A 24102-nucleotide genomic window follows, 5' to 3' on the forward strand; every position below is an offset into this window, starting at 1 on the left:
TCGGGAGCTGCGTAGATTGTGTCTGTATCCATCTCATTAATATAGTGGTTCATATTGGGTAAGGCAGGGACCCTGGAGCTAGACTGCCTGGGTTCAAATGCTGCCTCTGCTGCCTACTGGCAGGTGACCTTGGGCAAATTGTTTACTTCCTCTGTGCCTCACTTTCTTCATCTATAAAATAATAAGGATAGTACTTTCCTTACAAGGTTGTTTTGAGGATTAAATGAATCAATACATATAAATCACTTAGAATAGCATTATCATCATCATCATCATCATTAATCTGCCCCTGAGTATTGGGCAGCACTTGATGCTTCTGAGCTGAATGAGTCATGTGCCCACAGGAATGCCCTCGGCCTGTTAGTGACTCAGCTCAGCTCCTGGTGTGGGTGTGGCTATGCCCTTGTCCTCAAGATGGTGCTTTTGGCCTATGGGCATTCCAGGTGGACATAGGGAAATTAGGCCCAGGTTGGTCCCCAAGGGCCACAGGTAGCCCCAGAGTGGGATTGCTGTGCCCCGGGCTTCCGATCTGTATAGTTTGATGCCAATTTTTAAAATTGTGCTACTTTTCCTGTTACTTCCTCCAGTCAAATTCTTGACTGATGCCAATACCTTTGAATACCAGACTTCTTTCTACCTATTTGTTTTCTAGTTGAACAAACAAACTAGACTTTTTGTGGTCTCTCTACAACTTGTTTTGTTTCTTCACACCTGCCTTGCCTCTGACAGCCCTTCTGGATTGAGGCCGAGCAGGAGCTGGGGCCAGAACTGAGGACCGAACGGAGAGGCAGCCCTGACCTGCCAGGTCCTGGGTCTGATCTCCGCTCTTTGCGTCGCACATACGAGCTTCCGAGGGACTTTCTAACTGTAGCAAAACCTTCCAAATTCAGTGCCTGTGATAGAACATGGTAGCGGTCACACCCATACCGTTCCCCTGCCTCCCTGTTCCCCCGCCCCACTGCGGATACTGGGCTCGGGGAGCTAGTTTTAGCCTCTCTGGCATGACAGTCGTGTTCCAAAGTCCTTTCTCCACCATGTCCTCCTTCCCCTTTCCCTGGTTTGGTTCATCCAGCTGGCGACACAAGGAGGTAGCCAGTTACAGTTCCCATGCCCCATGGCAGAACTCCTGGCATGCGGCTCAGGATGAGGCTTCATTGGCCTTATTTGCCCTTGAAAGTGCAGGATTCTGCTGGGATTTGTCTCTCTGGGAGTACTCACATCAGCTGAGGCTAGCAGGGTGATGTGGGGAAGCCCTCAGGCCGCTGCATTCCTGACATCTTACCCATGCGTGGTCCAGGGACTGCAGAAACAAGGAATGATTGTCTTCTGTGGCACTGAGGGGCTTTCTCCCCAGCCTGGGATGCCTTGCGATGGGGGCTGGCTTCCATTCAGCCTTGCCTTCTCAGCCCCTCTGCATCTGGCTTCTGCTCCCAGGCTGGGTGTTAACTTGTGGCTACAGTCCCTTCCCTCACTTCTTTCTGAGGCCTAGAGGTCAAGGCCAGGCACACTTGGACAGGAGTCTAAGTAGAGTCTGGGGCAAGGGTGGGAAAGGGCAGCAAGTGGTCTGGGGAAATTCCTGAGGGGGTCTTTGGCAAGAATGACCAGGACAAGCTGAAACTGGGTTCTTCAAAGCCAGATGGAATTCTCCAAAGAAGGAAACGTTCAGTAGTCTGTGCCCTCCAACTTGGTAGCCATTACCCACATGTGGCTATTGAGCACTTGAAATCTGACCAGTGTGACTGAGGAACTGAATTTTTAATTCTAATTTAATCAGAAGCAGTATTCCCATTGTTTCTCTTTATCTTCAATTTAAATAGCCACACACGGCTAACGGCTGCCGTGTTAAGTAGGCGCAGCTCTGGACAGCTCTCAGAGAAGAAACGGTGAAGTGCTCCTTAGGCTGGTCTCCTCTTGCAGTCCCCCTGGTGAGACTGGGATGGTGGCATTTTCCTTTCCTTTCATGAAAGAAGTCTTGCCCTCTCTGGCAAGTTCTACACTTCACCAGCTCTGGAATCCTAATGCCCCAGAGGCAGCAGGTCCCTGGCCGTGCGCCACCACAACTGGGGCAGTGCCTCCCCACTCGCTGAGCACGTTTTCTGCCCAGCTCGGTAACACAGGTGCTCACACGCCCCGGTGGATTTGGCCGGGACTGTTGGTGCGGAGGTGGTGGGCTGGTAGGAAAAGTCGAAGCTTTTACTTCTCCCTTCCTGCTTCTGTGGAAATTGGGTTTGTGCTTTATTTTTACTTGCAAGAGTTCCAAAGAGAGGCTCAATAGGGGCCTCCAGAGGTGAACACAGATCCTCAAACATTTATTGATGTTTGGAGGGACCTGAGGCTTATCTAAAGGAGACTCTGACTTTGAGAATAAGCAAGGACTACAGTTCTCACCGTCTGGAAGACCTTATTGGTATTTTATTTAAATCAGCGCAGCTAACCCTTAAACTGGGTCTCCTTTTTTTTTTCTTCTGTGGACATAGAGAATTGTTATTTATGTGAAAAAGAGAAGAACAATGCTTCATTATGTTTATTCTCTCATGTCTGCCAGAGGGGGTGGGGATGGGAATATCGCCTGTGTGGTGCATTTTGTAGACTCAGAAATCACCCAAGTCTTGGTGGGATTTGGGGCAGGGGCCTGGAGAATTTTGGGAAACCTTCCTCAAGGCTGGTCCTTGGCTTTGGGCCACGTGGGAGCTTGAAGAAGCAGGAGCAGTTTGGAAATCCCCAGGGGCCATGAGGAAATCCCCAGCAGCTGAAGCATCCCCAGGGACCAGAAGGCCTACTGGAGCAGCCAGTCAGGTGACTCCTGAAGGCAGCCAGGCCCGGACTCTGAAGGGGCAGGCTCCTGGTCTTACCAGGGAGGCCAGCTCCCAGGTCCCTGCTGGGGCTCTGTGCCTGCGAGATGGTGTGGTGTCACCAGGCTATGAGCAGACAGGCACAGGGGGAGTGAGCAGCCCTAAGCCTCAGTGATCGCCTCTCGCACAGTGACCTGGGGCTGGCCAACCCCTGTTCACTTACCCTCCTGCTTGTCCCAGACCTCTGCCCATCACACAGGTTCAAAGCGTCTCTGGAATCTTAGGTTTATTCATGTAATCATCCATTCATCCATTTTGTTTCATCAATAAGCATTTATTGAGTGCCTACTATATGAAGCCACTGTTTGGGGCTTTGGGGATGAAGCAGTGATGAAAGCAAAGTCGGCACTGAGCTTATTCTTGTCTCTTCTTGCCCTGTCCCTCCAGGGTAAGTCCAGAGGCCATCTTGCTCCGGCGGCAGGGCCCCTCAGCCTGGAGCTCTCAGGGGGACGCCTCTTGGGGGTGGGGCCGGGAGGCCAGCCCTGAGGATCGGAGGTGAAATCCTGTGGCCTGGGCCCGCCCTCTGCCGGGCTCCAGTGGTGCTGCAGGGCGGGTGCGTCCTGGGGCTCCCGCGCATGTGCAGAGCCTGGCCCGCCCTTAGCCCCGCCCCTGCGCAGGCCGCGCTGCGGTCTTGGAGCTGACTGGGCCCCCACCTGCCTTGACCTGTCCGGAGGTCCAGAGTGTCTGGGCCCAACCCGGGGCGTGCATCATTCACCCAGGCAGGCTGCCTCTTAGCCCTCCTTTCCCTCCCTGTGGCCATCCCTAGGCTTCTTCAAGGGGCTTAGCTGACCTTTTTCACTTCAGTATCCACTGGTCACAGTATCCACTGGTCATCTGGTCAATGGCCACATTTTTTAAAAAGTTGGTACTTCAAAGAGTACCAGTCACTGTCTGCCTGTATTTCTGCTGGTATGTCTGCTGGTATGAGAAACTGGTATTTCATAAAAGAGAAGACATGTCACACACCAAAAAAGAAGATAACCCTTTCCAAGAAAGGGAATGCACTGGTGCTGAGGCACTGAGCGAGTGCATCTGTCAGTTAGGTGGGGGGATCCCCTCCTAACCCGGGATGCGTTAGTGCCCTAGCCCGCCTCAGCCCTGAGAGCTGAGTGCTTGAAACAGGGCACCCCCCACAACTTCCCTAAAGAGTTCTGTTAGTGATATTTCAGACATTACAAATTAGTAATAAAGTACCATACAATTAGTGCACACTTATGGAATCAGTGTTTATAGCCCATTTTTTAAAAAGGAGTTTTGATTTAACAGGGAACTAGGGAGACAAATGGGGTCAGAGGAGTACTCTTTTGTTAAGATGTTAATTAGAACCTCAGCTTCAATGTTTTCTAAACTATCTCCCTCTAAACCAGCCTCAAGGAGCTCCGGGTCTGGTGGTGCGGAGGCTCAAAAAGAAGCCAGCACTGTGCTTCCCCACAGTGTTCACCTTGAGGTATTACATGTCACTGCCCATTGAAGAAGTCAAAGGCTTCCTTTACTTCTCAGAGCCTCCTGTCTAGCCTGCCCCCAACTCTGCCTAGCCCCACCGCCTGGCCCATTCTGGGAGACAGAGCCAGGGACCTTTCCCTCACCCCACACCACCGACCTGGGAGGACAGAGGAGTTGAAGTTGTTGCTCCATCTAGATATCCCTTTGCCCCCATTCTGTTCCACCCGCCTTATTGTACCTGCACCTTTCAGGTCAGTTAGTTAAACCCAATGGAAATATATTGAACACCTACCATGTGCCTAATGCTGGGGAGTGGGATGAGACCTAAAAGAAGCAGGAAATGGTCTCTGCTGTCCAGGGAGAGAAGGCTTAAAACACACGACACAAATAGGTGACTGTCCAAACATTAGTTATGCTGCGCAGTCGTGGCATATACACATTAAACTTTAATGCATTCAGCTATGTGGTTGTATAAGAAACTATAATCTGTAGTGTAAAATTATAAGCATTGTATTTTGCATATTATAAGCTGTCCTTGACTATCTACATTATGCTTTTATGCAGATATATAGATCAGTACATGCAAAACCATATGGACTATATGTTGTAATCAATTCAAGGGACTTTTAAGGGTAGTTTTGAGTATATTCTATTTTGCCTAATATGCTGACTTTCGAGTCTAACCCCATGTCGCTGGTGACTCCCCCGTATCTAACAGGGCACCATACTGAATGTAATCAAGAACCACCGTGTGCATGTGGTGACATTTAGGTAGAGACATTGAGTATTGGGGTTTTTTATTATAATTTACCTACAAATTACCTGGTGCTTTACGTGTACTTTCTTTTAAAATTCTCACATCCCAAGCCCTACCCCTTTTTCCACCCAAAAAGGTGGAAACTGTAAGAGGCAGGGCTGGGCTTCGGACCCAGGTATGTCTGACTATGAGTTCATGCTTTTGCACTACACTACCATGCAGGCCTTGGGTTTCAGGGAAGGCTTCATAAAGAAGTGGGGCTCGAGGTGGACCTGGAGAGACGGGGAGGGTCGAGAAGGGAGAGGGGCTGGTGGAAAGGCATTTATATAAGTCAGCTCTGGTGGCGAGGAGGGCAGAGCACTGTGGGAAGATCAGCCTGCGAGAGTGAGAGCCAGGCGGGCTGGGGAGAAGGAGACAAAAGTGAAGGTGAAGTATAAGGAAGGGCCCATTGTGGCTATCTGGCTATCCTGGGAGGCAGGCTGAGGGGCCAGGGGGTGGCCTGGCTGCCTGTGGGAGGGACTCCAAGAACCACAGGTTAAGCTCATGAAAGACATGGACTGGGCCCTGAGACCGCACCGACCTCTGAGCAGCAGAGGGACTGGTTGTGGTTGTGTGTGAGGCTGAGCATGTTGTCAGTGCCTCAGGTTTCCCTCCTGAGGGAATGAAGAGGTCTGCTCTTTCCACTCAGGAAATGAAGCTGATTTGCGATGATCCCCACCAGTAGCGCCAGTCGTCTCAGAGACAGAACCGACAGGATGTGGTCATCTGAGTAGAAAAGAGGAGTGGATGGGCACATGGTTAATAGTGATTCAGAACGAGACTGTGTGGATCCAGTGACACCTCAGTCACCCAGAAGCCATCTTCTGGAGCACTGCTGAATGGCAGGTGGGCTTAAGACGGCCCTGGAGTTGCCAAAATAGCAGACACCAAGTCTGCGTGTGAACACCCAGGTCCTTCACTCACGGGAGAGGCTGCCATCTTGCTGACATCCCACTTGGCCTGCCCTGGACTGTGTTCTCTCAGGCTTGATTGCCTGGTTTTCTAACCTTTGGCAGAAACAGCACAGTATAGGAAGTGAGACTGCGGGAGACAAGGCATGCTGACAGGCAGCGTGACAGCTGACGGACAGAGGTAGGGGACAAAAGAACTAAAAGGCACATATACGGACACAAGGCGTGTCTGGCCTTCCTAACGTGGGCATGTAGCGAGGGTACGTGTTGACCGTGATGCCTGGATGGGGCTGGTGTCCTCGGAGAGTGGCTGGAGGCCTTGTGGGGGGCGCGAGGTAGGGGGGCCAGAAGCCAGGCTGGGAAGTCAGGAGTCATCGCAGCGGGGACGAAGTGCCCTTCAGCACAGGATGGAGTGGAATCACGGCTGGGCTCAAGAGGGGAAGCTCAGTTCGAGATGACTTCAGAGCATTTTACTAAAGAGAGCCTATCAAATGTTGTTTTTGTGATTGTAAATAGTAAATGAATTTAGAAAACTACTCAAGATAGAAAGCAGTTTGTTCCTTCAAGGGAGTAGGCTTCAGATACCTAGAAATTTTGCTTATGGTGTATCTCCCCCCCTCCCCGCCCCCGCCAATGATCACAGATAGGTAATAGTTAAAACGTACTGAAAACTATTGTGCTGGATACTCTTCTCAGAGCTTCGCAAGTTCTAACGTATTTAACCCTTACAACAACCCTGTGTGGTGGGTGCTATCACTTTCCCCACTTTACAGGTGAGGAAGTTGAACCACAGGGTTAAGTTGTATAGTTTAGTGTACGGAAGAGCCGGGAATGGACCGGGCAGCTAGCCCCTGGAAGTCTCACTGACTTAGCCGTGGTGCGCCATGAACACGTCCTTTAGAGCAGTGATTCTCAGAATCACCTGGGGCAGCGGTGCCCAACCTTTTTGGCACCAGGGACCTGTTTCGTGGAAGACAGTTTTTCCGACTGCGGTGGGGGCGGGTGAGGAAACAGGAGGCGGAGCTCAGGCAGCAATGCCAGCATGTCCACAGACAGGGAGGAGGGAGGCTGGGGACCTCTGACCTAGAGGCCTGGCTAAAACACAGGTGCTGGACCCCTCTCCAGAGTTTCTGATTCAGTGCATCTGGGAGGGGCTCTCATTTGCATTTCTGTGAAGTTCCTAGGTGATGCTGATGCTGTAGGTCTGGGGACCACACTTTGAGAACCAAAGCCCTTTCACTCCCTGAGATTTCACCAATGTCATGCTAACTGGGTAAAAGAGTGAGGCATAATCCTCATTTTACAGTCACCTGCTCACAGTCACACAGCTAAGTCATTCATTCATTCATTCATTCATTCATTCGCTGACCCACTCATTGACTGAACAAAAGGGCACTTCAGCACTAGGCCTTATGTTGGCCTTGGAGTTGCGTGGTTCTTAGCCTTGGCTGCGTGTAAGAATTACCGGGAAGGAGGGAGAGCTTTTAAAAAAAATCCCAGTGCCCATGCCTCCCTCCCAGACTAATTAAATCAGAAACAATGTGTCAGGGGTGGGGCATGGGGAATCCAGGCATCAGTATTTTTAAAGTTCCACAGGGGATTTCATTGTGCAGCTGAACTGGCACCATTGTGTCAAGAAAGCACTGGAGATGCGAAGACCTGTGATAACAGCACATGCCCCAGAAGGGGCAGACCGGCTTTCTGGGAAAACACACCACTCCCTAGAAAGCAGAGACAGGAGCCCAGTGTCCTAGTGGCCATGTGTAGCTGTGCTGGGAGCAAAGGGTGGGTAGGGGGCAGAGCTGAGCCTTGGTCCTTTCCGGCAGCGTCTACCAGCCTTTCCACAGAGAAAGACATACTGCTTACAGGACCCACTGGGCTCACAGGACCCCTGGCTGGGGTGACAGGCCTGGGGTCTCCAGCCATTCTGGTTGGACATTGGCGGGAGATGGCTCTACTCTAGGGCTTCCTTCCCAGCGCCGCCCCCACCCCAACCTTTTTTTTTCCCTTCATAGGAAGAAGGAGGCTGTGACTGTTTCCTTTCTTCCACAGAGCTGACAGCGTCTGAGACAGCTTCAAAAGACCTGTCTTTTGGCTCCTGCCCATCTGCTCCCAGCTCCCATTTCGGCCTCTCTGGTGTCCCCAGCCCAGGTCTGGGCATCACGTGGTGCCAACTGGAGAGCTGGGCTACGGTTTCTCTTGATGAGGAGCCCTGGCTTCTCACTGGCAGCCCTTGCTCATTGGCCAGACACCCAGTTTCCTCTCTTCAAAGCCAAGGCCCACCCTCTGCACCCCACTCACCCCACCCTCCTCTGTGCCTGCGCAGTCGCTGGCTGTGTGGGGAGAAGGAAGTGTGCACAGCGTGCAGTCGATTCCACGCATGTCTCTGGTGTATTTGTTTCAGTGAGGCAGCAGCCGTGGGCCCCAGACCGATAGCGCGGCTTCCGCTCCCACTGGACTTCACAGGACAGCTGTGCGGCTGCCCTGGGCACCTTGCGCCGAGGGCCGTGTGTTGTTTTAGCAGGGACGTCCCAGGTTGTCTTGCCTCTGTGGCAGTAATCAGATGGCTGGGGTGAGCCTCTGTTTTGTGTGTCCTGTGACTGAGTGTCCGCGTGTGCCAGGTGTGCGAGTGTGTGTGTGCGTGAGTGCGTGTACGGGAACGTGCATGTGCTTGCCTTGATCCTGGCCTGTGGGGCCGGGGGCTGCAAGTCTCGAATTCCTCTGCTATTTTTAGGGGCCATATCAGCTCAGCTGTCGGGAGGCTCGGGTGTGTGTCGCTAGGAAAGTCCCACTCTCCCTGTCCCTTGCCCCTTATCCTCCAACACTGCCTGCCTGTCCCCCATCCCACGCCTTTACTCTGAGAGCCTCCTCCTTCCCTTCCACACATGCTGTTATCACCGGCTTCCTCCAGGCGGCATACCTGGTACCCGCAGTCCTCCAGGCCACTCACGCTCTGCTCTCCGACTGGCTCTGGCCCTCCCGGGTTGGGCAGCTCTTGACGGGAGGGGCCTGGGGAGAGGGAGGGGAACAGGGGCGGGGCTGCAGCCAGTGCTATTTTGAGCTGCTAACAGAGCAGCATCGGAGAAGAGACTCCTTGCTCTGGGCTGCTCCAGGCCAGGCCATGCGGGTGAGTGTCCCTCTGACCCCCACCCCGGAAGTGTCCCAGGCTCCTCTTGCTGTTTCCTCATTTAGGAAAGGAGGGGCCTATTTGATATTTCCCCAGATGTGGCTGAAGGAGGTGAGGAGGGAGGGGAGGGGCAGCCTTGGGTCTCTTCTCTGAGCCTCTTGTTGGGGAGGGAATCACCCAGCCCAGGCCTCCTGGGGCTGACTCAGGACTTTGGGAGCTTCACACGGGGCACCGTGTTCTAAACCTCAGTGTCCTGGGGCTGCATCAGCTTCCCCACAGTCTGTGACACGCCTTCCCCACAAACCACTAGTGCTTGAGGCTTCATTCCTCGGAACACTATTTTTTTCCAGAATCCAAAACCCCAGTACCTCCCAGGTCTTTGGAAGTCTTGTCCCCTGCTTTGTGTTGCCAGAATAGCCCTGCGCCCCCTTCCTTCTGGTAGACAACGGAGAGGGGCTTGGGAGGGGTGGTTCTTGGAGTTGTCAGGGGCCTCCTCTTTCACCGTCCCGAGAGTGGACTCAGCACTGCCTCCCCCATCTCTGCGGATCGAACACTTGGGACACAGATGGCATCTCAGGGCTGCCCGGATTGGCTGTGGGTCTCTTTTGTAGCAGAGGTTACTCCAGAGGAGTAAGTCCTTTTAAAAAGCAAGTGAGGAAAGACATTGCTGCCTCCCAGTCTGTCCTGTCCCCCCACGCCACCAAGGGTAAGGCTTTCAGCTGTGTCAGCAGTTGGCAGAGCGCGTGGGCTGGCCTGGTGCGGAGGTGTGCCGGGAGCCCGAGATGTGGCCGTGAGCGTTTGTGTCGCTCTTTGCCCAAGGACTGCCCTGCCCCGGCCACAAAACTGGCACCAGGGTGGAGGTATGTGGGCAGGCGGGGTGGAGCCAGAGAGACTCCTCACCCTGAAAGGGGGGGTGCTTCCTGGTCTAGCTGAATCCCCACCCCACCCCACTCTGGGCCACCAGCACCGGGTCACAGATTTGGGGCCATGCACGAAGATGGCCAGGCCGATGGCAAAGTGCCCTGCAGAGAGGCAGTGAGAGTCCCCAGGGAAGAGAGGCCACCACAGGTCTGGCCGTTAGAGGAGGAAACCCGGGCCCTCTGCAACTGCAGTGGCAGCAGGAAGCCATTCCAGCGCACCTGCTTCCTCCCGGCCTGCCGGGCAGCGGCTGCAGGCGCGGGGCTGCTTTCTGTTCCGCCCTGCCCTGCCCTGGGGGCGGGCTCTGGCTGGAGGCCGGACCAAAGGGGCCAGGGTGTCTCTGCCCAGTCTTCTCCCTCTCGTCCTCGGCCTGACAGCGTGGCTCGGGCCACTCCCTGCAGGGCTCTCGCTTCTGTCAGGCAGCTTGGGGTGAAGTTGACTTGGGTCATGGGTGGAGGAACAGGTCATCTCTGGAAACCCTGCTTTCTACCCCAGATGTTGTTCTGGCAGGTGATGTCATGGAAGGGCAACAGTGCAGGAACCTGGGAGATGGAGGCAGGGCTTGCTTCCACCCCTTAAAGTGAGCCCCGGCAGGTCCTGCTGGAGGACAAACCTGCATGTGCGTCCTAATGTGCCACTTGCTGCCATGAGGCCTTGGGCAAGTCACTGCCGGGCCTCCGTTTGCTCATCTGTAAAGCAGGGATCATACCCGTATGTACTTCAGAGGGATGTCTTGGGGGTTAAACGAGATGATGTATGTAAAGGGGTCGGCACAGTGCCTGGCACTTAGTACATGTTCAGTACAGGGCACCTGTTATTACCGTCTTATTGTTATTTCTTACCTACACCTTCCTCCTCCCCCGGCCCCAGTCCTTACATAAGTTGGTGCTAGGTTGGGACTGGCAGGGAGAGGGTCACCTGGCACCTACCTCTGCACCTCAGGATGGGACAGGGCAGAGAGGAGGATGCTGTGCCTCTTTCTTCCCAAAATGAGAGGCCCAGAGTGTGTGTGACTGATGGCAGAGGGGGCGGTGCCAAGTTCTCTGCCTCTAGGCACGCTCTCTCCCAGCACCTGCTGCCCTTGGGAGCTCAGAGTGTGGACATCAGGCTTGGGCACGTGGGCCTCCGTGCGTTTGTCCAGGCTGGGCATTCCATGCATAAGTGGTATCTGGTGGGTGGAATGATTCTCCTGGGGGTATTTGTGCCTGCTGTCCCTCCTGGGAAGGGCTCAGACGGTTGTAAGTTAAGGGCAGATGGTCCTTGGTGGCCACACAGAGTATAAAACCGGCCTGATGCAGCCCCCTGAGTTTTGGAAGCCTTCCGGGGCTGAGCAGGGGTGGGTCCCTCAGCATCTTTCTCAGATTTTTCTCCTCTTCGAGAACAAATGCTTTTAACTATTATTTCCTATATTGACTATGTAGTCATCTTTACAATAGAAATAAACAGTAAGTAAACAATACATAAAATAAATACCAAATGTCTCTATTGTGTCTGATTCACACAGTTTACAAGTTATTATGATCACTGTTCTATTTAGGTTCTAGTTTTTTTCAATTGTTATTTTAGGTGACGTTTTCCATATGGTTACATTGTCTACATTTTTGTAAATTTTTTAAGAGAGAGGGAAGGGAGAGGGAAAGAGAGGAAGAGAAACATCAGTGTGTGGTTGTTTCTCACTTGCCCCCCACTGGGCACCTGGTCAGCAACCCAGGCATGTGCCCTAGACTGAGAATCAAACCGGTGACCCTTTGATTAGCAGGCTGGCACTCAACCACTGAGCCACACCAGCCAGGGCCGTTTTTGCTAGTGTAAATGGCAACATAACAACAGCACATTGTACCCAAGTGCCATAGTTTACCTAGCCCTTCCTTATCCTGGGCATTTGGGTTGCTTGTAATTTGGGGCTATTATTTAGAGTACGTCTTTAAAAGTCTTTGCATGGGTTTGTAGAGGTTTTCTTTTTTTTTTTCTTTCTCTTCCTTTCTTTAAGTCAACTTATTGCCTATGCATTCCCGAAGATGGGATGGGATGGCCAGGCCAGGAGATGATGAATTTTAGGCTGTTGTTGCTCCCAAAGAGCTACTAAGCCTCCCCTCAACTCGATGGCACTGAGTTTACCATCTATTTACTGCTGCTAAGTTTAGAGATTGTACCTCCCCGTTTCTCCCACGTCCCTGGGAGCTGGGATGTGCCAGTGTTATTCTCCATCGTTCCTAGGAAGCCCATCGCAGCACTGTCGTGCAACAAGTTCCCTCAGTGGGGTGGGTGAGGAGCGTGCCGCCCGTGAGGAAGTCAGAGTCCAGGGGACATTACAGGCACACAAACAGCTCCGCAAGGTTTCCATCCTTGTGGCAAATCCCCGTGCTGCCTACCTGCCTGCTCTGGGCCCTCCGCCCGGTGCTCAGCCTCTCCATTCCCTTACCTAGAGAGTGGGTTGTTGTGAGGATTAAATGGAGACTGTGTAAGTGCTCACCGCTGCACCCGGCTCGTGGTAAGTATTCAGTGAGTGTTGCTTTCTCTTCCCTCCCTCAAGAGAAGATGAGGGTCTCCACAAGTGGTGGGATCGTGGTGGGGTCTCCCTCTGCAAGTCCAGAAACTTGATCTGGGCACATTGGACACTAGTAAACACCGCCCTGTCATACTTTGGCTTGACCCAGACCTGACCCTTGATGCTAATGCAGAATATTAGCCAGAGTCGGCTACTAAGGATGACTCAGCCCCTCTGACCCTGCCCAACACAGCAGAAAAGGTGGGCCTCTGTGGGAGCAGCGTGGGCTTTGCACTCGGAGTGACTTGGGTTCAAATTCCAGCTCTACCATTTATCAGGTTTGTGACTCAGCCTCTCTCCTTTTCCTCTTCAGTAAAATGGGAGTAATACTAATTCCTGTGTCATGAGGCTGCTGTAAGGTTTAGATTTGAAAATATACTCACATGTTAAATACATGTACTGGGCCCATCTCACTGTAGGTGTTCCACATTCAGTAATTAATGTCGCTGGGAATGGCTGAGCTCCCCAGAGAGGGAACTGGGCAGGACCAGAGGCCTTGGCTCCCAAGCGCCCTTGCTCCACGGAGCCATCAGCTCCCAGCCCTGGGGGCGACCGCAGCAGAGGCATTGCCACTGTCTTTGGGGCCGAGCTCCTTACCTGTTCTGTATTGGATAAAGACAGGTTATTCTTGATCCTGAGCAAATCTTAGTTAAAATCCAGCAATAAGGAAGAAAGAAATACCCAGGCAGTCCGGCCCAAAAGCCCCAGACAGAACCTCCTTTGAGAAGAACCCCACGTTTGTGTTCAGAGTGAAGTCCATAAGGAACAGCTGAGGCAAAGGACTAGGCCCCGGTGTGAATGGCGGTGTCCTTCCATCCTGGGGCGGAGGGCTCCTCCCGGACCTGGAGGAAAACCAGAGCAAGAGGTCAAAGAACAAACTGATTAAACAAACTTAAAGTCTCTAGCACAGGAACAGGAGAATAAAATAGAAAAGTCAACAAAGCCAAGTAAAAGCAACTCGCTGAAAACAAAAAATTCTTTAGTTTTCACTGTTAATTCATTACAAGCAATAGTAAGAATGAACCAGTTCTTAAGCCTCACCGAATTTAGTGGTTTCTTTGGATGAAGGCTCTCCTACGGCGCAGGCAGATTCTGCCTGTTGACTTTCAAGTGGACCAGCCCCGGTTTTCCAACCCATGGATGGGGTGGCTTTAAGTTCCCCAGGCCCCTTGCGCCTGGCAGGTAGTGGTGTGTGGCAGGTGAAAGGCAAAGTTGCCCGAGTCCTAGAACAGCTTCCTTAAGCCCCTCCCAAGTCACAGGCCCGCAACTTGGGTTCACCAAATTAAGGGCTCGAGTGCCTCTCCCCATGCAGGCCCCTAGGGTGCTAAACCTAGAAAGGACCCTAGCCATTATCTACACTAGTCCTCGCCCTGCTTCCACAGAGAGGCTCCGAGAGGAATGGCTTATTTAAGGGCACACAGCATCCAGGAACGGCAGGTCCTGCGTTCTGTATCCCACTTTGCCTCCTCGTTCCTCTAACACTGCATACATACCCGTCTCTGGCCTTTTGAGCTTTATAATCCTTCCCCCTCCGCTCCACCCCCTTCTCGCCCTGTTGCCCACAGTGTCTGTCCTGGTGGACCCTGGCCTTTGGGAAGACTCCGAGTCCCTGAGAGACCCTGCCCACCCGTTTCTCCTTTGACCCAGGGCGCAGGCTACTTTCGGCACCATGGCCTTTTCATCAAGATTTGCCTTCTGGGAGCAAAAGGAAAGTTGGATTTCAAAACCTTTATGCTTTTCCGATGTGCTTGGCATGGTGTGTGCAGGCAGGAGACCAGCTTGTGAGAGAGGGCTTTGGAGACCGGAGCGGGACTGGGGCATGCGTGCATATTGGGGGTTGGGGAAGACTAACCAGGGGGCCAGTGGACTCTTCTGTCTGTCTGGGCCCCTGCGCTGAGTCATGCTCCTCCCTGAGCTCCACCTAGAAAGCTGAGCTGCTGTTTGTCCCACTGGTGCCCCTCCAAGTTAACCCCTCCACACTTCCCCATGCCCCTGCTGCTCCGACTCACCCCGGGAATGTGGGCCGCTGTGGAGGGGCCGCTGGCAATGCATTTGGCTCTGAGGCCTGGGAACTGAGTCTCCCCCAGTCTGGGGGTTGTGGAGGGCAGGAGGAAAGGGAGCCAGGCTTTCTGGCTGCCCAGGTCCAGAGGGTGATTCAGGCTGCAGACCCGGGCATGCCTTTGTGCTGTGCACAGTCCCCAGCTGGGCAATGACCTGCAACAGAGCCCTGTGGGTGGGGGAGGGGAGCAGTGAGTCAGCCTCAGGCTAAATCCGGAGCTGAGCTCAGAGCTGAGCCTAGTGTCTCAAACATTTGGGGGGACAGCCATTGGTTCCCCAGCCCCTTGCCACTTGGGTAAGATGCTTGGGGTCCCAAGCTCAAGCCATTGGAGGGAGGAGCTGGTGAAGGATGCGGAGTGGACTTGGAATCGGGGTCATGCCTGTGCCTGAGCTAACAGCACTGCGAGCAGTAATCACTGTGCCTGGGTGGTTCGTGAGCACTTGTCCCCCCTCTAACCTGTGTGCCCCTCCTCTAACCTGCAAACTAGAACCAGTGCACGGTGTGGTCTCTGGGGGTGGGGATGGGGTGAGGGATGGGCATCTCGGGGGTGGGGGGGTTGGCAGCAGGCGTAGACCTAGATTCTGCTACTCCTCTTCATTCCCTCTTCACCAGCCCCTTGCTTCCCTTTCTCTGCTCCAATCCCAGTTTCCAAAGTAGTAGAGTCCATGCTGACGAAGAATTACTGTCTCTGGCAGCGCGGACTAACTTTGAAGCTTGAGCCCATTGAAAAGAGTTCTGTGGGCAAGATGCAGCTTTAAAAGTACCTTGGCCATCATGCTGGTCAGTGCCCCAGGCACTGCTAATTAGAGTTCAAAATTAGCCTGGAAGCTGGTTACAAACAGAGAGTCCTCCCCGGGTGGATAATTAACAGGACCCTGGAAGAGTTTCTGAGGATCTTTTCCGTTAGGAATCAAGGACTCCTCTTACCACATTGTGCTGGGAAAGAAAGGCATGCTGAGGTGCGGGGTGGGGTCAGGCTGGTAACAGACCCGTCTTTCTATATAGTCCAAAGTGAGTAAAGAAGAGAAATGAAATCCACTAGGACTGCTGAGCTTGTGGAAGGAGAGATGTAAGTGAGGCACAGGGGAGCAGGTCCCCCCCAGCCTGGAGGCCTGGCCGCTCTGGGTGTGTTCTGGGCCAGCCTCTGAACGGAAAGAACCTCCAGAGCGTCCATATTGTCTGTCCTTTTTCCCGGATCGTTATGGCATCTGCCGCTGGCCCCTGACTCTGCTTCTCCCTTCTGACTTGGGCCAGCCAGCCCGTGGACTGAGCACAAATCCCTGGTCAGAGCAGCCAGAGCTCAGGCGTCTGTCCTGCCTCCGCCCCCCACCCCCAGCCTTAGGGTTCCCCCCCTCAGCTGCATGGTTGGCAGTTTGTGGGTCTGAGGTTGGGGAGATATCTGGCCTCCTGAAACCCTGCCTCTGCCCCGCTCTCTGCCTCCAGCCAGAGCCCAGCCATCTGGTTGAGAAGGCCTCGGGCTCTGTGCTGCGGGAAACCGTGTGGAGCCCAGAAGGAAGCCAGAGCCAGCCCGGTGGAGCCGCCCATTCGCCTACACTGAGCTCTGCAGGCCCCTGCAGGCCCCCACACGGGGCAATTCACCCTCCTCAGCCACTAGGTCAGGGGGCCCCTGTCCAGACCCCTTCTCATCTGAGCTGGAATGACTCTGGTAGTTCAGCCTGAGTTGAATAAGCTGCATCTCTCTATCCACCCTGCCTCCAAGGCCAGGATCCTGCTTTCATGGGCAGACCTCGTTAGACCACCCCAGTGGGCCACGTGGCTGGTCTCTGAGGGCAGAGGCCCTTGGCTTTGGCCCCCATGGAGACTCTTCATTCCTGATGTTGTCACAGGACAGTTTTGACCCCAGTATATCTGCTGCCCAGGTCTGTAGCCCCAGTTTCCCAGGCCGTGGGATGCTTACCTTCTGTGCTTCTCTTGCTGGGCCCCCAGCCCTGACCTTCCAGTGACTGCTCTGTCTGCTCCCTCAGGTGAAAGAGGAGGACAAAACTCTGCTGAAGCCTGGCCCTCCTGGCAAGGAGGAAGGGGCTGTAAGTGCTTTCTCCAAGCCCCCTGTGTGAGCGTGTGCCCGCCATAGCCTAGCCTGGGAGGCCGCTGCGCACAGCAGGCAGGCGTGGCACGGTGCCCCTTCTGTGTGGGTGCCCGGAAGGAATACCAGGAGGGGCCGAACGCGCCGCCTGCACGATGCTAACCTGGGGCAGGTGAAGCAGAAGGGAATGCTGAGGCACTTTGGAGACCCTCCCCCACACCCAGTCAGTCCCTGCCTTTAGTTCTGCTTTCCTGAACCTCTGGGGCTGGAGAGGCCTTAGGTGGGCAAACCCTTAGGTCGGGAGCACCAGATGAGCAGCTGCTGGGACTCCTCGTCCTGCACTGGGTGGCACCAGACAAGGGCAGGGAGCTGCTGCAGCTGCTGCTGTCTCTCCCCAAGACCCCATCAGCTGCTTGGTGCGGGTGACCTGGAGGCAGGCCCCAGCTGCCTGGTGCCCTGAGCCAGCCCCTACCCGGCCCCTACCCCAGTCGTTCTGCCCTCAGATAGAGACCCTGAACAAAGGACTCTTTTAAGGCAAGAGAAGAGAGACCGTTCCAGAAGAGGTAGGCCTAGGGGTGTGTAGTTGGGAGAGGGCTGCCGTCAGCGCAGGGGGCAGCAGTGCCCAGGGCTCTGGAGCAGCGCCGGGCTGCAGAACAGATCTATGCTTCATCGCCGCAGACGGTGCCTGCCCAGCTCCCCCACTTCCTTGGACTGAGACTCAATTAGCCAGATATTGTGGCTTCTGCCTGATCTGTAAACAACCCTGCAAGGCAGCCTGTGATTGCAGAGGGACATGTTCGAGACATGGGCAGCAGGGGTCTTGGAGTATGCCAGGTTTTTTGTGAAAATTCCATGTAAGGTGCTTAGAAGACTGCCTAGCATATAATCAGCACTGTATGATGGGTAGCAGTTGTTTTCATCATCATTGTCATCATCGTCTGCAGTTGGAGGGGACAGGAGGAACACCAGAAAGTGGGGGAGTAGGACCCAGCAGCTAGGGCCACCAGCCAGCTCTGCAGTGCCCTGGCAGGCCGCAGAGCACTCTTGGTCCAAGAGGTTGAGGATGAGTACCTTCAAGCCCTCCCCTCCCCTCCCCTGCAGCAGGGCCACGATGCAGCTGAGGCCTGGGCTGAGGCCATTTGGCTCAGCTCCGCTCAGGATGTGGGGCAACCTCTCCACATACTGGCCACTTCATGAGCATCTTCCTACATCCAAGCAGAGATGGCAGCCGGCCCCTCCCAGAGCCCAGAGCCCAAGTGTACCCTAGAACCAAGGTCATTGTTTTGAGGAACAAGGGCTCAAGCACAGCTCATTAGTGGCAGCTCTTTGCCTGACCAGCACGGAGCCCCTAGGTTGCTCCCCCAGGCAATGCGGCTAGCATTGCAGGAAGCTCTGCCCTGCCTCTAGCCAGCCTGGCCTTCCCAGCGGCACGCTCTTGGGTCCACAGACAGTTCCCACCAGTGGGGAAGGGTAGGTGCACCACGGGGAGTGTGCAGGTACCCCATTCAGCTCCTGGGTGCCCAGAGGCTGAGAGGCTGCCTGAGGCAGGGCCCCAGCTCTAGGGCAGAGTGGAGCTGTGGTAGCTTCAGTGCTTAACCCTTTGTGGGCCACAGCTGCCTTCTCTTCCTCCCATATTCCACACACACACTGTGGGAGCCAGGCGGCCTCCAGCCCTTGAGGGGTTTGCAGGAGGAAAACTGCTGAGGGACTGACAGGAGCAGGCTGAGCTGGAAGCTTCCGGGGCTAGCACCGGGTTTCTGTAGCCCTGGAGAATGTGGGTGGAGAGGGGACAGTGGCCTCTTACCAGAGGAGCGGGAAGGGAGGAGGCCTGGCATGTTGGGGGGCCAGGAGTTGCTCCCTGACCACTGTTTTTGTCAGGAGGAGCAGACTCTGGGTCTGACTGCCCAGCAGACAGGGTGATGGAGGGACCACAAAGGCAGGAAGGCCCGGAGTGAGGCCTAGGAATTGGTCATTTGACCTCTCCGTGCTTCGCCTCTGGTGTGTTTGGGCTGTGAGGGCGTGGGCTCACCTGGACTGAGGCTCGGTTGCTGCCCTGACAGAAAGCCAGTAATGGGCGCCTTGTGAGCCTCTGGGCACTCTGTGCCAGCATCTCAGGGCTCCATGCTAAGCCTGGGAATAGATGGCAGGTGACAGCAGCACCTGCTTGTGTTTCATGGGAGAGGGACACCTAGATGCAGTTGTCCTGTCTGGGTGATAGAGAGCCTCTTGGAGCTCTGCCTCATTCGTTATTCGGTACGTGAATGGAGGGTCCATTCCTGGGCGGGGCGTTGAGGCCACACCTCTCACTTCCTCTGCACAGGGTGGGCGGGACACAGGGGCTGATGCTAATGTCTGCCTGTATCTGTGTGACTGTAGCTAGAGGGCAGCGCAAAGGACGGCAGTGGCCCATCTAAGAGTCCGCAGCCTCCCACCGGCCCGGTACCCACAGAGACTCCCGAGAGAACCAAGAGCCCTGCACCCACGCCTGCCATGAATGGCCTGGGCGCTCCCTCTGCAGAAGGCCCAAGTGAGGAGGCCCCGGGCCTGTCCCGGAAAAAGGTGGCGAATGCAGTGAGGAAGGTGGTGAGCAAGGTGCTGCCTGGCGAGGAGCCTGGGAGTGCCAGGGAACCTCCGGGCAGAGGGGTCAAATCCCCTGAGCACCCAGCTCGAGGCAAGAAGGTGGAAAAGGCAGCTCCGGGTCCCAAGCCACCACCTCCACCACCTCCCCCTGCTCTACCTAAGCCCGAAGCCAAGAAGGAGACGGCCAAGGATGAGCTGTCCGTGGGCCTGCGGAGCCTGATGTCTCGGGGCAGGAGCAAGGACCACAAGCCCCGCAGCAGGCAGGCTCCTGGGAAGGGGGAGAAGCCCTCCAGCCAGGAGCCAGGCTCCTCAGGGAAACCAGGCTCCCCAGAGGCGGCGGACTCCCCAGCCAAGCCAGGCTCACCAGCCAAGCCTGGAACCCCAGAGAAGCAGTGTTCCCCAGCCCCGCCAGAAGTGCTGGCCGACCCAGGCTCCGCTAGCCCGAAGTCGAACCTCGCTGGATTGCAGCAGCCCAAGTCACCAGCCCCTGACGTGCCGCAGGAGGTACCCGAGCGTGTCACTAATCTCCCATGCCCCTCGCCACCCTTGCTTGAGGGCAGGCACCCTCACAACCGGCTTCCCTAAGGCCCCTGCACCAGCCCCGCATGACTGAGAGGCTAGGCCCGGCCATTGCTCACGGCGGGGCCGCATGGCTTTCCCGGTCCGAATGCCAAAGCCTGTGGTGGCCTGAGCTCTGCGATGGGCCCTGCTAACCAGCATGCTGCTGTCCCGGGGGAGTCGGGGCCTGGTCCTCAACTACACGGGGTCAGTGTGAGGCTCCAGACCCCAAATCAAGATCTAGGGTCTTAGCAGATCAGTGCCAGGGTAGGGAGACAGAACTTCCGGAGTCAGGCGGCCTGCCTGCCAGGTCCGGGCAGGGTCCCAGCTCTGAGCCTCATCTGTTGGGTGGGGGCAACGCAGGTCCTCAGTTCCTCCTCTGAAGCCCTTGGGGCCACAGGTGTTTTGGAATTAGTAATTTTTACATTTTAGAATATCATATGGTGTACATAATCAGCAGCAACCCATAACCAAATGCATTAATATTTCCACAGCGAAACCTATGGATGTTTATGTTGCAGAGGGATAGAATACAAAGAATTGGGTATTGCCACCAAAATAGTTAAGAAGAATCTTTTGTGTGGGGGGACTTTTGGATTTTGGAATTGCTTTGGAGGGTTGCTGTGAATGTTAGAAACGATTCAGGTAAGGAACATCCTCAGCCCAGGCCCTGGCATGGCGGGTGCTCCCCGATAGAGGGCAGTCCTGACCTGACCGGGAGGCTCACCACAGCAGTTATTAACTTCATAGTGGCCACCACTGCCTCCAGGCCTGGCCAGCAGCCCCTCTGGCGGCAGCACTCAAGGGGAGCCCTGTGCCTGGAGGCTCGTGGGCACGGTGGCCCCCTTGGGTCTGGAGCCCTGTCTGTCCACCGAGTGCCCCCTGGGCAAGACAGGAGGCTGGGAGGCAGAGAGAAGGAACAAGGAGGATCGGTCCAGCCCTTTCCCTTGGAAGGTGCTGCCTGCTTGTCCAGTCCTTGGGTTGGGGACAGCTCTCTTTAAGCTTTCCCGTTGGGTAAACCCTTCTCAGGCCGCCTGGGTCTGTGTTTGTGGTGAGGAGGGGTATCAAGTTTCATCGCTGCTTCTCTGTAATTTGCACGCTCCTTTCGCTCCTTCCGGCTGGAAGGAGAGGGGCGGGATGAGGGGCAGGGCACAGCCTAAAGGCCTGTCCTGTGTCCAGCCCCTGGGATTCCGAAGGCCCCAGAGCCTGTCTTGCTCCCATTCCATTCTTCTTGGGTTTTGAAGAACTCAGAGTAGAGCAGGCTGCAGCTCTTCCCACCCCTCCTGGCTCACTCTGGATCAGGGACATGACCTTCTGGTGCACAGGAACTCGCCAGGGCATTCTGGCTTGATGGGCAGGGCAGGAGGCACACCATCAGTCCCTGAGAAGACCTCTATGGAGCCGAGAGCATCACACGCCCAGGGCCAGCTGTCCTCCCTCTGGCTCCCTGTCCTTGCACCTCTCACTAGGGTGGGTTGGGGGCTGAGAAGAGCTCTGCTTGGAGTTCAGCCAGGGGTCCGCTGGGCTGACGGCAGGGGCCCGAGGGTGTGTGGAGGAGTAGGGCCATCCTGTTGCTGAAGTGGTGAACATGGTGAGAAGAAACTCAGAACTCTCAGGTGCTTTTTTTTTCTTATCTGATGGTTTAAAAACTCACATTGTGCCTGGCTGGCCTTCCTGACCCTACCTCACACTTACCCACTGGGTCCTAGCGGCTTCCTGGGCTAGAAGCTTGGCATGCTGTGTCCCCACCACTTCCCAGGCCAGGACTAATAGTGGTTTAACCTCTAGACAGGAGCTGCCCCTGAGGTCCGGCTGAGCCCCGCAGAGGAGGCCCGCCAGCGGCTTGAGAGGATCTTCACAGCTTCTGTAATGCCACCTGTCGTGTGCACTTCCCCCGTCCCTGGCGCGCCCCTCCCCTGAGGCTGGCGCCCAGACTGAGCGTGTCTGTGTGTGCAGGAGCACCTGCCTGTGGAGGAGGCTCTGTGGCATCCCGGGGCCCTCACCACGGTCTCCCCCTTCAAGAACGGAGAGAAGGGCGCTGGGGGACATGTCTCAGTGCCCGGGGCTGGTGGGTGTGGAGGCAGGGAGCTGGCTCCCCTTTTTCGATGCCCTGGCTCTCTAGACCCAGGTGGGCCTGTTAACGCTTTGTCCGCTTCTAACGGGCAAGGTCCAAGGCCTGGCTGACTCCCTTTCCTCTCCAGAAGGTCCTTTAAGTGACCAGACAGAGGCAGAGAGGTCAAGGTGCCTTAACTCTTGGGCAGTTGGCACGTGGACCCGGATGGGTCACCGTGGGTCGTGCAGCTGCCTGGGAGTGGTGCTGTAGGGGTCTGAGGAAGGGGTCCTAGACTTGGGGGTACAGGTGGTCCTGCTGTATGACAGGTGCGGGGAGGATATCTCTGCAAGGCAGCTTTGGTAGGGGGTGTGGCATCCTGGGGTCGGTGTGTTTGGAGGCCAGGGACAGCCCTGTCCTGGGTCTGATGGCTACAGGGAAGCTCGGCTGGAAAAGGCCCTGGATGTGGGAGGTGGCCTGGCCTGGGGGCACCCAGAAGAGGAGCCTAACCCAGAATGGACTAGGTGGCCAGCCTAGGAGTGACCGTGGCCTGAGTGGCGCACTCCTGCCCAGGCCGCGGGAATGACTTACCAGAGCGTCACCTCTGAGAAGTCCGATGGTGACGATTGTCTTCTCCAGGCTGGGTCTCTTCTTGGATGGGCTCAGTTCACCCGCCCAGGCTGGCAGCCCCCCTCCTGGTGCTAAGGGACTCCCACCTACACCATGCATCTCGGGCAGCCTGAGAGTGCCCGCCCACGTGTGCCTGGGTGCTTGCGGAAGGGGGCGCGCCGATGGTCTGCTTGCCTTCACCCCTCTTCTTCTCTCTCCTTTGCTTTCTGCTGGTAGCTGGACCCTGAGGCCGCGTCTCCTGCCCACAGCCAGGTAGGGTGTTCCTGCCCCCCTCAGGAGCCCTCCGGTGACCACCTGCCGCCCCTGGCCTGTACTTGGGCTGGCGTCTGTGCTCGGGCCTCGTGCTGGAGTGTAAGGCCTCTCTCCCCTTCCGGTCTCCACCTGTTGTCTGGCGGGACCCCCCGGGAGGCAGTGCTAGGAGTTTGAGGTGGGCACTCTGTGTCAGGCCCTTGAGGAGTGTCTAGACTAAGTGTCACCACCCAGGTGTGGCCTCTGTGGTGCATGGTTCTCAGCCACTGGAGCCCAAGGGCCTGGCCAGAGTTTTGGTCTCTGGGTGTTTCCATTCTGCTCACTCTGGATAGAGAAAGCTGAACAGGCTGAATCCCTGGCACCACCCCCCTCCCAGCCGCCCCGCCCCACCAGCCTGAAGACGTGGCGTTCTCTTATCTCCACCTGCTGGCCACTGCTGAAACGCGCCTCCAGATTAGCTCTAAAGGAGTTGGTGACAGGCCGTGACCCTTTGATGTCACCTTGTACGTCAGTCAAACACCTGACCCACAGAATGTACCCACCCATTCAAGACAAAGGTTTCACCTGCCTCACATGATTTAAACACACACACACACACACACGCACATATATAGTTTTGTTCTATAAAAGTTACATTTCTTCAAATATAAAGAACTAGCCTTTTTTAAAACATCTTCCTTTAACAATTTAAAATAGTGACACCCCGTAGTGACCCTCCTAACTGAAGGGGAACGTCTCTGGCTGTGAGTGCCAGGGCCTGGGGCCTCCGGTGTGGCCCAGCCTTCCCACTCAGTGGCCGGGAAGGGCAGTCGGCGGGGGAGGGGGGGAGGTCCCTGGGGCCGGAACCCACCCTGCCAGTGGAACCCGGAGCTCTTCCGTTCAGCTCTGAGAAATGTGGCAAAGAAAATGCTCCCTCTTACTATGTGTCCTTGTCCTTCTCAATCCCTCACCAGGGCCCAGGCCCCAGGCCTCGTGAGGATGGGGGACTGTAGAGACTCCTGGTGCCTCACAGCGGGGGTCTTTAGACAGTGGGGGGGAAAGGACCAGCCCCATGGCTGCTCCATGTCCTGGGTGGGGCCATCCCCCCAGCAGGGCCACTGCGCAACCTGCTGCCCTTCTGCCCACACGCAGCAAAAGGAGCCTGAGGGGCCTGTCTCCTGTCTGCTCACCAACCCCCCCTCCCCCCACACTATTTCTTCCCTCAGACTGCCGGCCCCTTACCCTGGCAGCGTCTGCGAATGCTTTTCTGATGGGCAACCACATGGGGCCTCCCGGGGTCCCCGGCCCTCTGTGCCCACCCTGGTGCCCACCCACGTGGCATGCAGTCTCTTCCTGTG

At 55.7% G+C, this 24102-nt stretch overlaps 1 protein-coding gene and 1 long non-coding RNA gene across 6 annotated transcripts in view; one reads left to right on the plus strand and one right to left on the minus strand.

Moving 5' to 3' along the window:
- MYO18A (myosin XVIIIA) overlaps window positions 1-24102 on the plus strand; it is a 91934-nt gene that overhangs the window by 22969 nt on the left and 44863 nt on the right. Inside the window, exons 1-3 of one of the 5 annotated variants that reach the window (XM_036033327.1) lie at window positions 19071-19782; window positions 21625-21702; window positions 22733-22768. In XM_036033327.1, coding sequence (XP_035889220.1) covers window positions 19189-19782; window positions 21625-21702; window positions 22733-22768 — 708 coding nt within the window. In that variant the 5' untranslated portion in view covers window positions 19071-19188. Of the gene's footprint in view, window positions 1-9054; window positions 9130-19070; window positions 19783-21624; window positions 21703-22732; window positions 22769-22845; window positions 22868-24102 lie in introns of those variants that run through there. The other 4 variants (XM_036033328.1, XM_036033326.1, XM_036033329.1 and 1 more) reach the window with 4 other exon arrangements.
- LOC118502128 lies at window positions 4818-8997 on the minus strand. Its single transcript, XR_004904808.1, has 2 exons — window positions 8923-8997; window positions 4818-5817 (listed from the first exon to the last, which is right to left on the minus strand). It is a non-coding gene; the product is annotated as an uncharacterized LOC118502128 (long non-coding RNA).

The sequence above is a fragment of the Phyllostomus discolor genome, chromosome 8 (genome assembly GCF_004126475.2).
Source record: "Phyllostomus discolor isolate MPI-MPIP mPhyDis1 chromosome 8, mPhyDis1.pri.v3, whole genome shotgun sequence".
NCBI lineage: Eukaryota > Metazoa > Chordata > Mammalia > Chiroptera > Phyllostomidae > Phyllostomus > Phyllostomus discolor.